Genomic DNA, 12,203 nt, shown 5'->3' on the forward strand with positions numbered 1-12,203 from the left:
GGCAGCATGGGACTGTGTGTCAGGTTAGCTTGATATCTTTTCATGGGCGGGACACTCTTCTGCTCGCCGAGCCAATGCAATATCCCATTACCATGGGCCAGTCAAACGTACGTGTTCTACGTTCTAATGCAATGGTTCCCAACATGGGCTGCGGGACCCCCTTGGGAGGGCACCAAAGATTACAGGGGGTCCAGGAGGCTTCAGTAATATTGAGGTCATTTAGCCCCCTGAGCTCCATGCCAGGCGCATTTTCCCCCCCCCCCCCCCTCCAAGCTCTGCGCCGGCCGGTGCGGAGGAGCGGCCCCGTACTGGCCAGGTGGGTGCCCGGCCGGAGAAAAGCAGCCCCGCGCCGGTGAGGGTCTGGAGCAGCCCCAGCCAACCCACCAGGGCCCACCTCCATTAGCAACGGGAAGAGGCAGGGCCACACGGGGTGTGTGGTGGCAGCTGTGCTGGGAAAAGCTTCGCTTCTTACTCAGGTCAGAGTCACTTCTTATTATATATGTGATTTAGTGTTATCATCATGATGTGTGTTTGTGGCCAGTGAGAGGGGACTGGGGGGGGGGCGTGTGTTTTACCCAGGGTTAACTAATGGGGCTTTCGCTCAGAAAGCTTGGGCACCAGTGGAATCTAATGGACCACTTTTGAAAAATAATCAAGTAAGTAAACACCCTGACTCAAGTACTTAAGGCACATTTTTCATTTTATTAGTTTGTCAAACACCCTCTATAAACCAGCAATGCCTAGAATAGTAAACTGTCCACCTCCTGCCAGAGAACATGCTGTTCCAATTTACCTCCTCCTGCCAGGGGGGAATCTCTCACGACTGGTGCCTCTCCCGCCCTTTCTCTACTTTGTAACTCAACATCAGGAGTCCAGTGGCTGCTCTTTGCCTTCTGTTTCCGGGCTCTAGGTGTTAGCGCAGTTAACAGAGCGAATAACCCTTGCAGGTACCCGGCTGGGAATAAAGGTCCAGGAACCTGGAAGATGTTTCCTCCTGGATGGGATCTTAGCCATGCTGGTGCATTTTCTTGTTGTTGTTTCGGCTGTAGTAGTGCCCAGCGGCTCCCTCAAGACTAGGGCCTCACTGAGCTAGAAGATGCTGTATCGGAGGGGACTTGACTCCCCAAAGGTTTTGGTGACGGCTGGATTTGAAACAAAACTGTCTCCTCTTTTTCCCTTAGCAGCTGGCCTCCCGGGGTCAAGGACTTTCTCTTGCAGCTGTGTGAGGGTTGGGATTGGGGTAGTAGTGGGGCCAGACTGAAGAGAATTTTACACGTGCTTCTAAATCCACCCTGGCTCGGGTCGGAACAGCTGTTGTGCTCATTTGAAATAGAAGCTGTTACAAATGATGGAGGTGGCGTTGTCCAGTGGCTAGGACACCAGAACGGGAGTCAGACCTGTGTTTATTCTCAGCTTCCCGTTGTCTTGTGGGTGCCTTAAGCAGATTGCTTCTGTGCCTTGGTTAAACTCCTATAAAATGGGCAGAGCAATGCGTGCCTGTTGCTGCACACAGCCGCGGAGAGCTGTGGCTGAGAAGCTGCTACGTGTTACTACAGAATGCATCAGCCCAAAAGCAGAGGTTTGTTCAATTACCCAGTTCTGATGCAATGGCCACATGGGCTGGGAAGGAGGGTGCATTCCTTATGGAGTCATCCTCTGCCTGATAAAGGAAGTGACCCATTTATTGGGTAGGAGGCGAGTGCGGAGTTGAACAGTAAAGGGCTAGGACAGCTCTTGTAAGAACTGGATCTTGCTGTCCTGAGCAGGTTTCTTGATTGCATTTCATCTGCCCCGTCACCAATTCTGGTTATTTTTACTTGCTTGCTCATGGTTTTGCTTTCAATGTACCCAGGGCTAGGTGATCTCCTCTTTACAACACCACCTGCTTAGATAACGTAATTGGCTGTCTGGAATAGGCTGGTCTCCATCTGCTGTTAGCTTCTACAAATACTGACAAACTGGTGAATAAGAAGCATGTGAGCTGGGAACAGCAACAGAAGTTGTGAGAAGATGGTTCGTAAAGGTGTTTGTTTATTGCACAAGACCGCAGACTCCCCTTTTATTAACCCGAACGGCCTCTGCAGCAGGCACTGGGCACCAAAAGTGCCTCACCCCCTCTCAAGTGCAGGGGCAGGTGTGTTCCCCCGCTGACGGCTGTGAGCTCACCCCTGCATGGTGAAAGTTTTGGGGTAAGGGCCCATCTGCGGCTGAGTTGGGTCTGCAATAAGCGTTCACACACAATAAGGAATCCGAACCTTTGGAAGTGAGGTGCAGACTCACTCATTTACTCAGTAAAGTGTGGTAGCTGTGCTGTTCCCATTGTGTGTGGGAAGTGAAAATGCCACGTTTTCGAGGCAAAACTTTGACAGAATGGCTCCATTCACTGACATAAAGGAGCCTCCTTTTGCAATGCTGATGTTTAAAGTAGATAGTGATTAGATGAGATATGCAAATAGAAGTTACAGGAATGCTAGACCAATATTATTTGCAAAATTATAGTCTGCCACTTGCTCTAGTTATCGCCTGCTTGTGGGACAGTTAGATGATAATGGCTACATCTTAGACCCTCCCCTGCTTTCCTAGACCTGATTGAATGAATGCCGTCTCCCTGCGTGAGCTAATGCACGTCCAGTGTTTTGAATGAGATTAAAATATCAACCAGGTGGCAACCTGCAGGTTTTGTATCATTTGCAAATCTGGTAATATGTGGCACTGGTTGTTTGTTTCTTTGCATTTGTAGAAATCTCTCCAGTGCCCAGAATATAGGAATGGCCTCTAGCCCAGGGATAGTCGGGGGGGTTTAAGGTCCAAATTTCTTGATCAAAGTATAATCAAGGTCCAGACTCCAGAGAAAATAATTAAAAAAACCCAATGATGATGATAAGTAAATAAAAATGTTGGGGTCCGTTCAGAAGCATCTGGTGGTCTGGATTTGGCCCGCGGACTGCCTGTTGACTAGTCCTGCTCTGCCCCATAAATCAAAACACAATATCAAGGTCTGCCGGTAAATATCTACTAGCCTCCCCCCAGCCTGCTCTCTCCTCAGTAGCCTAGGAAACTCCTGAGAGATTCTGAGTATGTCTGGAAGGGTTCTGCTGGACCAAGAGTAGAAGTGATTCCTAAAGCTGAGGCCCCCTTACAGAGAATGCCCCCTGCCAACAGTTGCTTCTTACAAATTTCATGCTTTGGTGGTTTTTTAAAGCTCCAGCTCCTGCAACCATTTGTTTGTGAGAATCTGTTTTCATCTTTTAAAAAATAAATAAAAATCCAGCTCTTGTGGTTGCAAAGAGAAACTGGAAAACATGGCCTATAAAAGCTCAACCTTCAGAAGGCAAAGAATGAAAACTGCACATTATTTTAAAATTCTTGTTGTTTTAAGCCAATCTCATGTTTATGGGACCAGATTCTTGTTTTTTGAACGCTTGGCTGGCAATACCGCTCTTGATTATCTGCAGCCAGGTTTCTCTGCTGATCACAAATGCGGCAGCTTTAGATCAGTCTTTCACCAATAATTAAAATTATTTGAAGATGTCAAAACCTTAAATATTCCTTGTATAGAAGGACAGGCTGGAATGGGGAAGGATAATTGAGACGGTTTGTTTTTTTCCATATATTTAATGAAGGAGAGGCACAAGAGTGGTTCTCATAAGTAAAAGCTTCCTTTGCAATAAACAGAATAAATCAAAATGTGGGTTGCTAGAACAAGGAAATTCTGTTTCACTTCTGATGCTGGGCACTGCAGCTATAGGGCTCCAGTAAAGGTTTGTTTATGTAGGGAAAAAGATATACAAATTCTTAAGAACCTAGTTTATGATGTAGTTTTGTTTGATGTAGATCAGGGGCTCCCAACCTTTTTGGTTCAAAGGCCACAAATATAATTTTTACAACCCTGAAAGGCCACCAGTCGCCACCAGCACCCCCTCCACCCGCCCAACTGCAGCCAGAGGGAAGGAGTTCAGCAAGGAGGATCTCCCCTCTCTCTGGCTCCAGCAGGGACCCAGCGCCTAGGGACCTAGGCAGAGCACTTTGCCCTGCTCTCTGCTACCGCCAAGGGGAGGGGAGGGCAGCGCTGATCTCCCGTCCCCTTGGCTGCAGCAAGGAACCTGCACCGGCAACACGCTCTGCCTGGGTACTTAGGCAGTGGCTCCCTGCTGCAGCCAGCAGACGGGGAGCCATGGCCCACTCTGAAAGACCCCGCGGGCCGCCACGGGTTGGGAACCACGGATGTAGAGTCTCTGCACATTTTAGGGCATTTGTGCTCCTAGTTTAGATAACTTTCTTTAACAGAAGGAAAAGATTCAGGACACTGTAAATGGTGAGCCCAGAAAAAGATGAAGTGTAGCTGACGTTCATTTTTAGTACATGTATCCCTGCAGTCTGTGAAACTGGAGATTTCCATCTATTGCGCTCTTCGTTAGTGTTGGTTTAATAGAGGGATGTGAGAGAGATTTGGGCTGCACTGTGAATGCTCAGATTCCTGATACTGCAGATTAGCATATTTATTCAATTGGCTAATTGAAGTAGTTAACAAATTGAGATATGGATATAGTGAAAGGCTTTTGGTGTAGTTGACTTTGACACTAGAAATCTGCCCAAAATAATGATGTAAATTAATTAAATTTAGAAGGGCTGCCAGGTCTTAATGAGGAAAAAGGTGTCCCCAGTGTTCTGGGCTATGTTGAGTTCTTGTTCGTTATATTCTTCTCTTTCAGTAATTGCACTCAGAAAGTTTCTACTCCTTTGAAAACTGTTGTTGGTTTTTCCCCATTGTTGGTGCAGGAAATGTAGAAACTTTCCAACTAATGTAGACTGCAAGTGGGTTTATAAAGACTAGAAAGAAGCCTCACTCACCACCACCACCACCCCCCTCCCCCCGCCAATACGTAAGAACGTATTAGCCCCATTTTACAGGTAAGGGGCTGGGAGATTATAACTCATCCATGGTCACCCAGCTCAGCAGTTCATCTCCAGGACTTTCATGTTCCCACTCTCAGGACTTGACTGCACAATCTTGTTTCCCTGGCTGCCTCGGGAAGCTTGTCCTGAATCTGCACCGTACCTGGCCTGAGCCTGTACCATCAGCCTCTCCTTTTATGAGCACTAAACTTCACCTGCTGTGCCACCAGGAAACTCAGTAATGATCGCTGGTGTTTTCTGCCAAGAATAATACTGTTAGGTGATCTGCCACTCCCCCCCCGTAGGTGTGCCTGTATCTTTATTGGAATCTGAACTGTTTGCCTCTAACATACATTAACAAATGTGCCCATCTACAGGAAACAAATTAAAAGAAGTCACAGCAATGAGCAGAGGAACACAAACAAAAAGCATAGCGCTCCAGCAAGCAGCCAAGACAACTGCTGTCTGGAGCAGGTCCCAGTTTATATTGCTGGTTATTTGGAGGCAGAAACATTGAGAGTTGAAAAGATCTTAGAAAAGGAGACAAAGGGCGGGTCACTTCAGTTCTGTTCCTTGCAGGCTAGCTGGGAAGAAACAGACGTGTGTAGAACAGGCTCTAGTGTTTTTCAGTTACCCAATGTCCGATTCTCATGCCATGGACATCCCAGTCTCTCCCTCCCGCAACCTGCCCGCAGTCTTTCCTTCGCAACTTTTCTCCCGTTTAATAAATTTCCTGTTGCCATTGCTACAGCCTTTATTTAGGTATCATGCTTGTAAACCTAAGACTACGATCAGTTTCACAATCATTCCAGGAGAAGCTATTGACCACGGAAACAGCTTGTAAATAAGCACTTTTTAGATACAAATGGGGAGGGAGGGGGAAGAGATTTGCTGAAAAAAACCAGCAGTACGTCTTAGACTTGACTAGACGGCAGTATTGAATTACACACACTGTGTACAGCAAAGTCAGGCCTGCCCCTCGTGCTGTATGGGTGGAATTTCTTTAAAAGGAGCTGTGTTCTTTTGGGCCTTTTTATCCCTTGCGGCTGTAAAAGACCAGAGCGCTGTGCAGCTCTGTGAATTACAAGGGCCTTGTCAAACCGGAGCAGGCCCCTCTGTGGCCAAGGGCCGCGCAATCGTCTGTGCTTCTTAATTGGCCTCTGCATCGCTGTCCGACTCGAGGACAGCCAGAGGGTCTACACGCAGAGAGTCGTAGTTGGGGGGTGGGGTGCCTGGCTCTGGCGGGAGTGCTCCAGGGGGAGGAGCTTCACTGGCTGTGATGTTGGTGTCTTCATGTTGGAACCCAAGATTCGTGTGAGCCTCCACCTGCTGTGACACGGTGGGAGGTGCGTCTGGGTACCGGGCCCGGGCTCGCTTCTGCTTCAGGCCCTTGCACCAACCGATGACGTTAATAATGGTGATCCACAGGGAATCGATGATGATTTCTCCAAACTCAATGAGGCACAGCACCGAGCCCCCCATCCAGAAGCCAAACTGGCCTCCCAGGCTTGACAGGAGCCAGACGATCTGAAACGGAAATGAGGCCAGGACCCATCAACCCGGGAGCAATTGGCAGCTGTGCACTTCGGGCTTTCAGGGTTAACGAGGTGATTATCCATGCCTAGCTCACACCTGCAACGTCTGTGCAGCCCCTCCTGGGACGGGCACAGAGGGTGTGACGGCAGCTGCTCATCCCAAGGAGATTTCACTTGCTCCTGAGTCTTGCTTTCCCCCACCCCCACCAAGGCTAAAGGAGGACATAGGTCAGCGGCAGGAATGAAAAAGGGGCTGTGCACCAGCCTGGAGAGTGGTGCTTACCAGGAGTCCGAGTTCTGTCCTGCACAGCAGGTGCATTTACCCCACAGTCCAGGTGAGGGGGACACCCCTAAATACCGCAGATAATCGCTGGGGAGCTGCATGGCCTCTGCTCAGAGACTCGACTGGCAGAGTCATGTCAGCGAACGCCACAGGTATTTGGCTTCTGGAAAAGGCCATGGAAATCTATTGTGGCACGTTCGCCAGAAGGAGGAGCCTGATGCTGCACTTACGGTTGTAGCCGCAGATTCTGAGATGGTTCTGTAGTTATACTCTTGAAAGTAGATATTTAGCTTGATGATCCCATTTCTGTAGGACACAAGAATTATTTCAGACTAAATTCTAGCCCTGTACGCCCTGCGCATTTACTTGGGTGCGGTTCCAGCTGGATTTGCGTGATCCCTGGAGGGGGTCTGGGCTTGCATTTGGGATCACGCTTAGAATATTCTTTCTATTAAACACTCGGTTTGGTGTGTAAATGAGGTAGAAATGTTGAGACTGGGCCTTAGGTGATGGGGGAGAGCTCATGTTCTCAGGCACCTTATAAGCTGAATCCCTTAAGGGGTCAAAGGTGCATTAAAAACACAGAGCAACCTAATGATTGTATTGGAAGTGCTTTGAGATTCTTGGGGGAACTCGCCAGAAGCAAATTTTTGGGAGCTGATTAGCAGCCTTTCATCTGACTGACACATCTGAATAGCCCCTGAGGCTTGTTCTGGAGGTAGCCAAGGGCTGGGCATGAACTGTGCTAGTGAGGCACTTGGTTTGGCCTGCGCTGCGTGGTTTAGCATTTTGGGTGGGTTTAGAGCTGTTCCTGAGGACAGTGCTGGAACTTCACTTGGTAGCCACGTGACACAATTTTTAAAAATACATGTCTTAAAGTTAGGCGGCTTCTGACGCCATCTTTGAGCACCTAAACAAGAGCCTGATTTTCAGAGCTGCTCCCTCCCACTGCAGTCAGCGTGGGCTCGCCCCACCTCTGAAGCAGCAGGCCACTTCTACAATTGCCTAACATTGAAATATGAACATTTTAGCCATCACCTTTCCTTCCTCTTTTCTGACAATTCTCCGCCATGCTGGAGCTTCCTGTTGATTTCTGCCTCAATCTCTTAAACCAATTTTATGACCATATTATTCTAAGAGTAGGGTAATGTGGATAAAACCCTTGTTAATGTTACTCTGCCTTTTGCCATAGTCCTTGGTATCTCACACCTCACTAGAGTCACACTAAAGGTGAGACACCAAGTGCTGTTTTTACTTTCCCTCTCCACCGAGCACTACTGTTGTGCTACTTCTGTCCCGACCTTTTATGGCCAGCCTTGTGTTTATTCTCTAGCTCAGCACAAAGAACCTGAAATTGTATAACCTGAAACATTCAGCCCTGGGGCAAATGGACTTCAGCTGCAGACATCCTCCATGTCCTGCCTCAGTTTAAAACACCCAAATGCGCAGATAACCCCAGTCTAACAGCACCTAATGCTGAGACTCCACAGTGGAAGAGCCAGGGTTACAGGCCTGCTGCAGGAGGTAGCCTCTAGTTCACCTCTCCATCAGAATCAATTCCATGGTCTCATTCTGCACAATGGCATGATTTCATGTCCGTTGTATTCCGGACACAGCAGCACCCTCTGTGTTCTGCATACGGGATGGGAATATGGAACCCGTTTCTCTGCTTAACATTAATTCTGGATCCCTTCACACCGCTTAGGGGCTGGAGACGGAATTCTATATAAACAAAGAATGCAACTGCTACCCTAGCAGCAACAATGGACCACACGTGACAAATGCCAGGCACATTGAAATCCAGGGGTCAGCACTGCCTGTGCACCACACATAGGGAAAATGGTGGTGCCAGATTAGCCTGGGTTTGGACTATGAGATCAAAGGCACTGATTTTCTGCATGAGGAGAAGTGAATGTTCCTGAGCACAGACTTAAAGCCCATTTCCTTGTGCCTTTCTCTTAGGATCGGACAAGTTGCATTGAAAAGGTCTATTTTAATCTGGCTTGATATGTAAGAGACACTGCTGTGTGTGTGTGTGTGTGTGTGTGTGTGTGTGTGTGTGTGTGTGTGTGTGTGTGTGTGTGTGTGTGTGTGTGTGTGTGTGTGTGTGTGTGTGTGTGTGTGTGTGTGTGTGTGTGTGAGCCCTACTGCAGGGAGCTTAATGTTCACACAACTTTGTTGCAGTGTGACCTATTTCCATCTTATTTTTTTAAGCCCACCTCTGGCACTGCATTCTGGGCTCAGACCTTATGTCCAACCTCTGCTTTCATGTGACTTGAGTTTGCTGCATGTTACACACATGCAAAAAAATCAGGAATTTTCAAATCAAAGCTACGTTTTTTGGGTTTGGAGTCAGATTATTTCTGCACTTCAAAGGCAGAGTTCAGATTTCCCACTTGTCCGAGGCCTCAGCTCAGATGATCAAATAGTAATAGTCATCTCCACCCAACCTGGTACACTGGTTTGGCTCCTCCCCGAAGCAGGCGCCAATCCAGTGTGTTCAGGTGGGTGAGCCTGCATCCCACACATCAGTGTTGTCATGCCTGTGTGTTAGTGTTATCTACAGAAACTCTCACATGCACATATGGGTGCTGAATATTGGAAACCTGTGGTGTTTTCAGCCCTGGCAGCTGCAAAACCTATTTAGAGCTGAAAAGGACCTGCTGTGTTCAATATGCTTTTTAGCTTAAACTCTGGTTGCAGGTTTCTTATTTGCCTAGTCTGTAGCTATGGAGAGTACAGTATCTGCATGAGCTTCTTTTGAGAGTGTCTGGTTACATGGATGGGCATACACAATGTCAGAGATTTTGCTCTCCTCCCACATGCTTGGGTAGACTGTCAAAGTTTGAGCTAACTTAATGTCAATAGGCGCCTCAGATCATTGTCTCTCTTAACTGGTCTTTTACTCACCTGTCCAGAGTCACATTTGTTGACAGATCTCTTTCATAGGACAAAATATGGAAAATCCAGTCCTAGGGAAAGAAAATTGATTCAAACTGAAAAGGGAAATGTTTTCTCTGAGCCATGTGTGCTCTGGGGGAGGGAGGCAAGATAGTACACAGAAAGCTAGAACCTCTGGCATTGACCATGCTAAATAACCATTGATGTTATTGTACACAAAGGAATTTGTGATTCAGTCAGTAGCAATTGCAGACAGGTGACTTTCCTCCAGACCATAGAATCAGGACCCAAAGAAACAAATCAACAGGAATATTCCTGATGAAATTATAAAAGGGGTAACTTAGAAAATTGAAACCTCTTCCATCATTCCATGTTAGGGGCTCTGATATTTTAGCTGCGCTGTTGTCAAATGATTTTGAAAGAATGTGGTGAGGTGACTTACGGAGAGTTTGGGAAAATGGGCTCAGATGAAGATTTCGAATTCTCATCATTGGAAGGATTTGGGGTATGAATTAAAGTAAATGAAACCTTTCAAAGGGCCAGTTTGATTACGTGAGTTGCCTATGATGAGATAGGAAGTGGCAGTGTTTCTTAGCAAGTAGGGCTGTGGATGAGAACTGGCTGGAGTTTGAACAGGTGTGGGAGTTAGCTAAGAAAAAGCATATCCCTTCACAGAAAACTCAACATAAAACTTTATACCCCGTGGGAATGAATGACAAATTAACTGTAGATAAAAACAGAGCTCCAAAAATAGATGGGGGATAATCTGCATTGGCATTGGAGAAGAGAAAATAAAGCACTAATACAGGAGGGAACGAGAAACAATAGAATTTTTAAGTATGCTGAAAGTCGTCAGAATTAGAGACCAGGAGGCAGGGGAGTTATGAAGAGTAGAACTTGGTAAATATCAAAACTATTCCCATGTCTGCTTAGAAGGATGTCCTAGAATCTGTATCTGTTCGGAAGAATCACTTCTAGCATCCGAGGAAGTGGGCTGAAGCCCACGAAAGCTTATGCCTGCTGAAATTAAATTTGTTAGTCTTTAAAGTGCTACAGAACTCTCGTTGTTTTTGCTGTATACAGACTAACATGGCTACCCCTCTGGAACTCTTCGGTTACCCAGATAGTCTACCTCGGAAAATGGGGGAAAGTGTTGAATAATGTATTCAGCAAATATTTGCACAGCTCTAGTAGATCAGTTTGCCCTGGGCTCAGTTCATTTTTGCACCATTTGCTCTGTGCTGGGCTGATGTGGCGTGAGCCCACATCTCTAGTGGCTGATGACACCAAGGGCAGGGTTGGTTCTGCAGAAGCATTTACTAACAATGGAATGAGCCTCTGAGTCATTCACTCAGATTTGCATAGTTGTTCTTACCTGTTCCTAGGTAGGCAGAAGCTATTAACATAGGTTTGTACCAGAGGTGGTGACACCACTTCTTCCATTACCTTCTGCTGCTCTCAGAAACCTGCTGGATTCCTACTAAATCCTGCTCCTATTACACATTTAAAACTCCCTCTAAAGTCAGCTATGACTAATGAAGTTGTGGAAATTTGAGGAGAGCTGAGAGCAAGAGATGGCCTTTAAAATACTATAAGACTTATTTTGATTATAGAGAACTTTGAATGAGAATAGACCTTGGTCTTGCATGTACACAAAGCGGCACAGACTGGAGGATGTTACACACATCTAAAATCTTGTAGAAAATATTGTATTAAAGATATAGAATATGGTCATACAATTCAAGACTTGTCATGTACATGTAGAGCACTGCGCGGATACAAAATGTGTATCTGTATCTGATCTACGATCCGCAAACATGATCCGCAGATATCCGCAGATTTGCAGGGTTCTGTGTATAGGCATGAAGGGGCAGAGTTGAGACTGTTTGTGCAACCTTAATTTTGACATTTTCTGACCTTTGACTGCTTAAGTCAACCTGAACATCTCTTTAATTAATATTTTTTATGGAATGTTGGACTTTCACATTGATACGATCACATGGAATAGCCACACTTCTCTACTTCATCGAGTACAAAGGTGGGTGTTTTTTGTTGTTCTCTGCTATTGAGAGACAGTACAATCAAACAGATTCCATGTGGCTTCTCTAGCAGCGGCCAGCTCTTCTTGCGTAAGTGGACTATGCAGATCACAGAGGTGTGTAAGCTACACAGGAAGCTTATGACGCAGTGGCAAGGCCAAGCCTTCTGTTACAGCTGGGAGTCCTGAACCGTATTTCTATTGCATAGCTTTGGACAGGCAATTGTCCTTAGTGCAGTTAGCTACCAAAGCGAGTACTGTATTTATTTGAAAGAGGAGACCACTGTCCTCATTGTAGTTAAAGAACATCTAAAGTAATGAATAATTAAGGGCCTGATTCTCCACTCACTGACACCAATTTTACATGGTTCTAGCTATCAGACTTTCACCTAAGTGAAAAAATTGAGGCCTTATTTGCTTTTTAAAACCAGATTCAATATTCCTGTCTCCAATTCTGTTGAAGAAAAAGCTCTCACTCCCTGTTTGTATTTCACAGACTGGAGAGTCTGTTGTCTACTGTGTGATGACAAAAGTATCAATTAACAAAGAG

General features: G+C 46.4%; 1 protein-coding gene across 1 annotated transcript in view; it reads right to left on the bottom strand.

Annotated features, from left to right (window-relative positions):
- Nucleotides 1-5,632: 5,632 nt before the first annotated feature.
- SCNN1B (sodium channel epithelial 1 subunit beta) overlaps nucleotides 5,633-12,203 on the bottom strand; it is a 37,675-nt gene continuing 31,104 nt past the window's right edge. The window contains exons 11-13 of the mRNA XM_067534226.1: nucleotides 9,625-9,686; nucleotides 6,945-7,020; nucleotides 5,633-6,423 (exon numbers count right to left, since the gene is read on the bottom strand). Of these exons, the coding sequence (XP_067390327.1) occupies nucleotides 6,046-6,423; nucleotides 6,945-7,020; nucleotides 9,625-9,686 (516 nt within the window). The 3' untranslated portion in view covers nucleotides 5,633-6,045. The remainder of the gene's footprint in view (nucleotides 6,424-6,944; nucleotides 7,021-9,624; nucleotides 9,687-12,203) is intronic.

This window comes from Emydura macquarii, unplaced genomic scaffold (assembly GCF_026122565.2).
Source record: "Emydura macquarii macquarii isolate MOO-44397 ecotype Brisbane River unplaced genomic scaffold, CSIRO-AGI_Emac_v2 contig_3390, whole genome shotgun sequence".
Taxonomy (NCBI): Eukaryota; Metazoa; Chordata; order Testudines; family Chelidae; genus Emydura; species Emydura macquarii.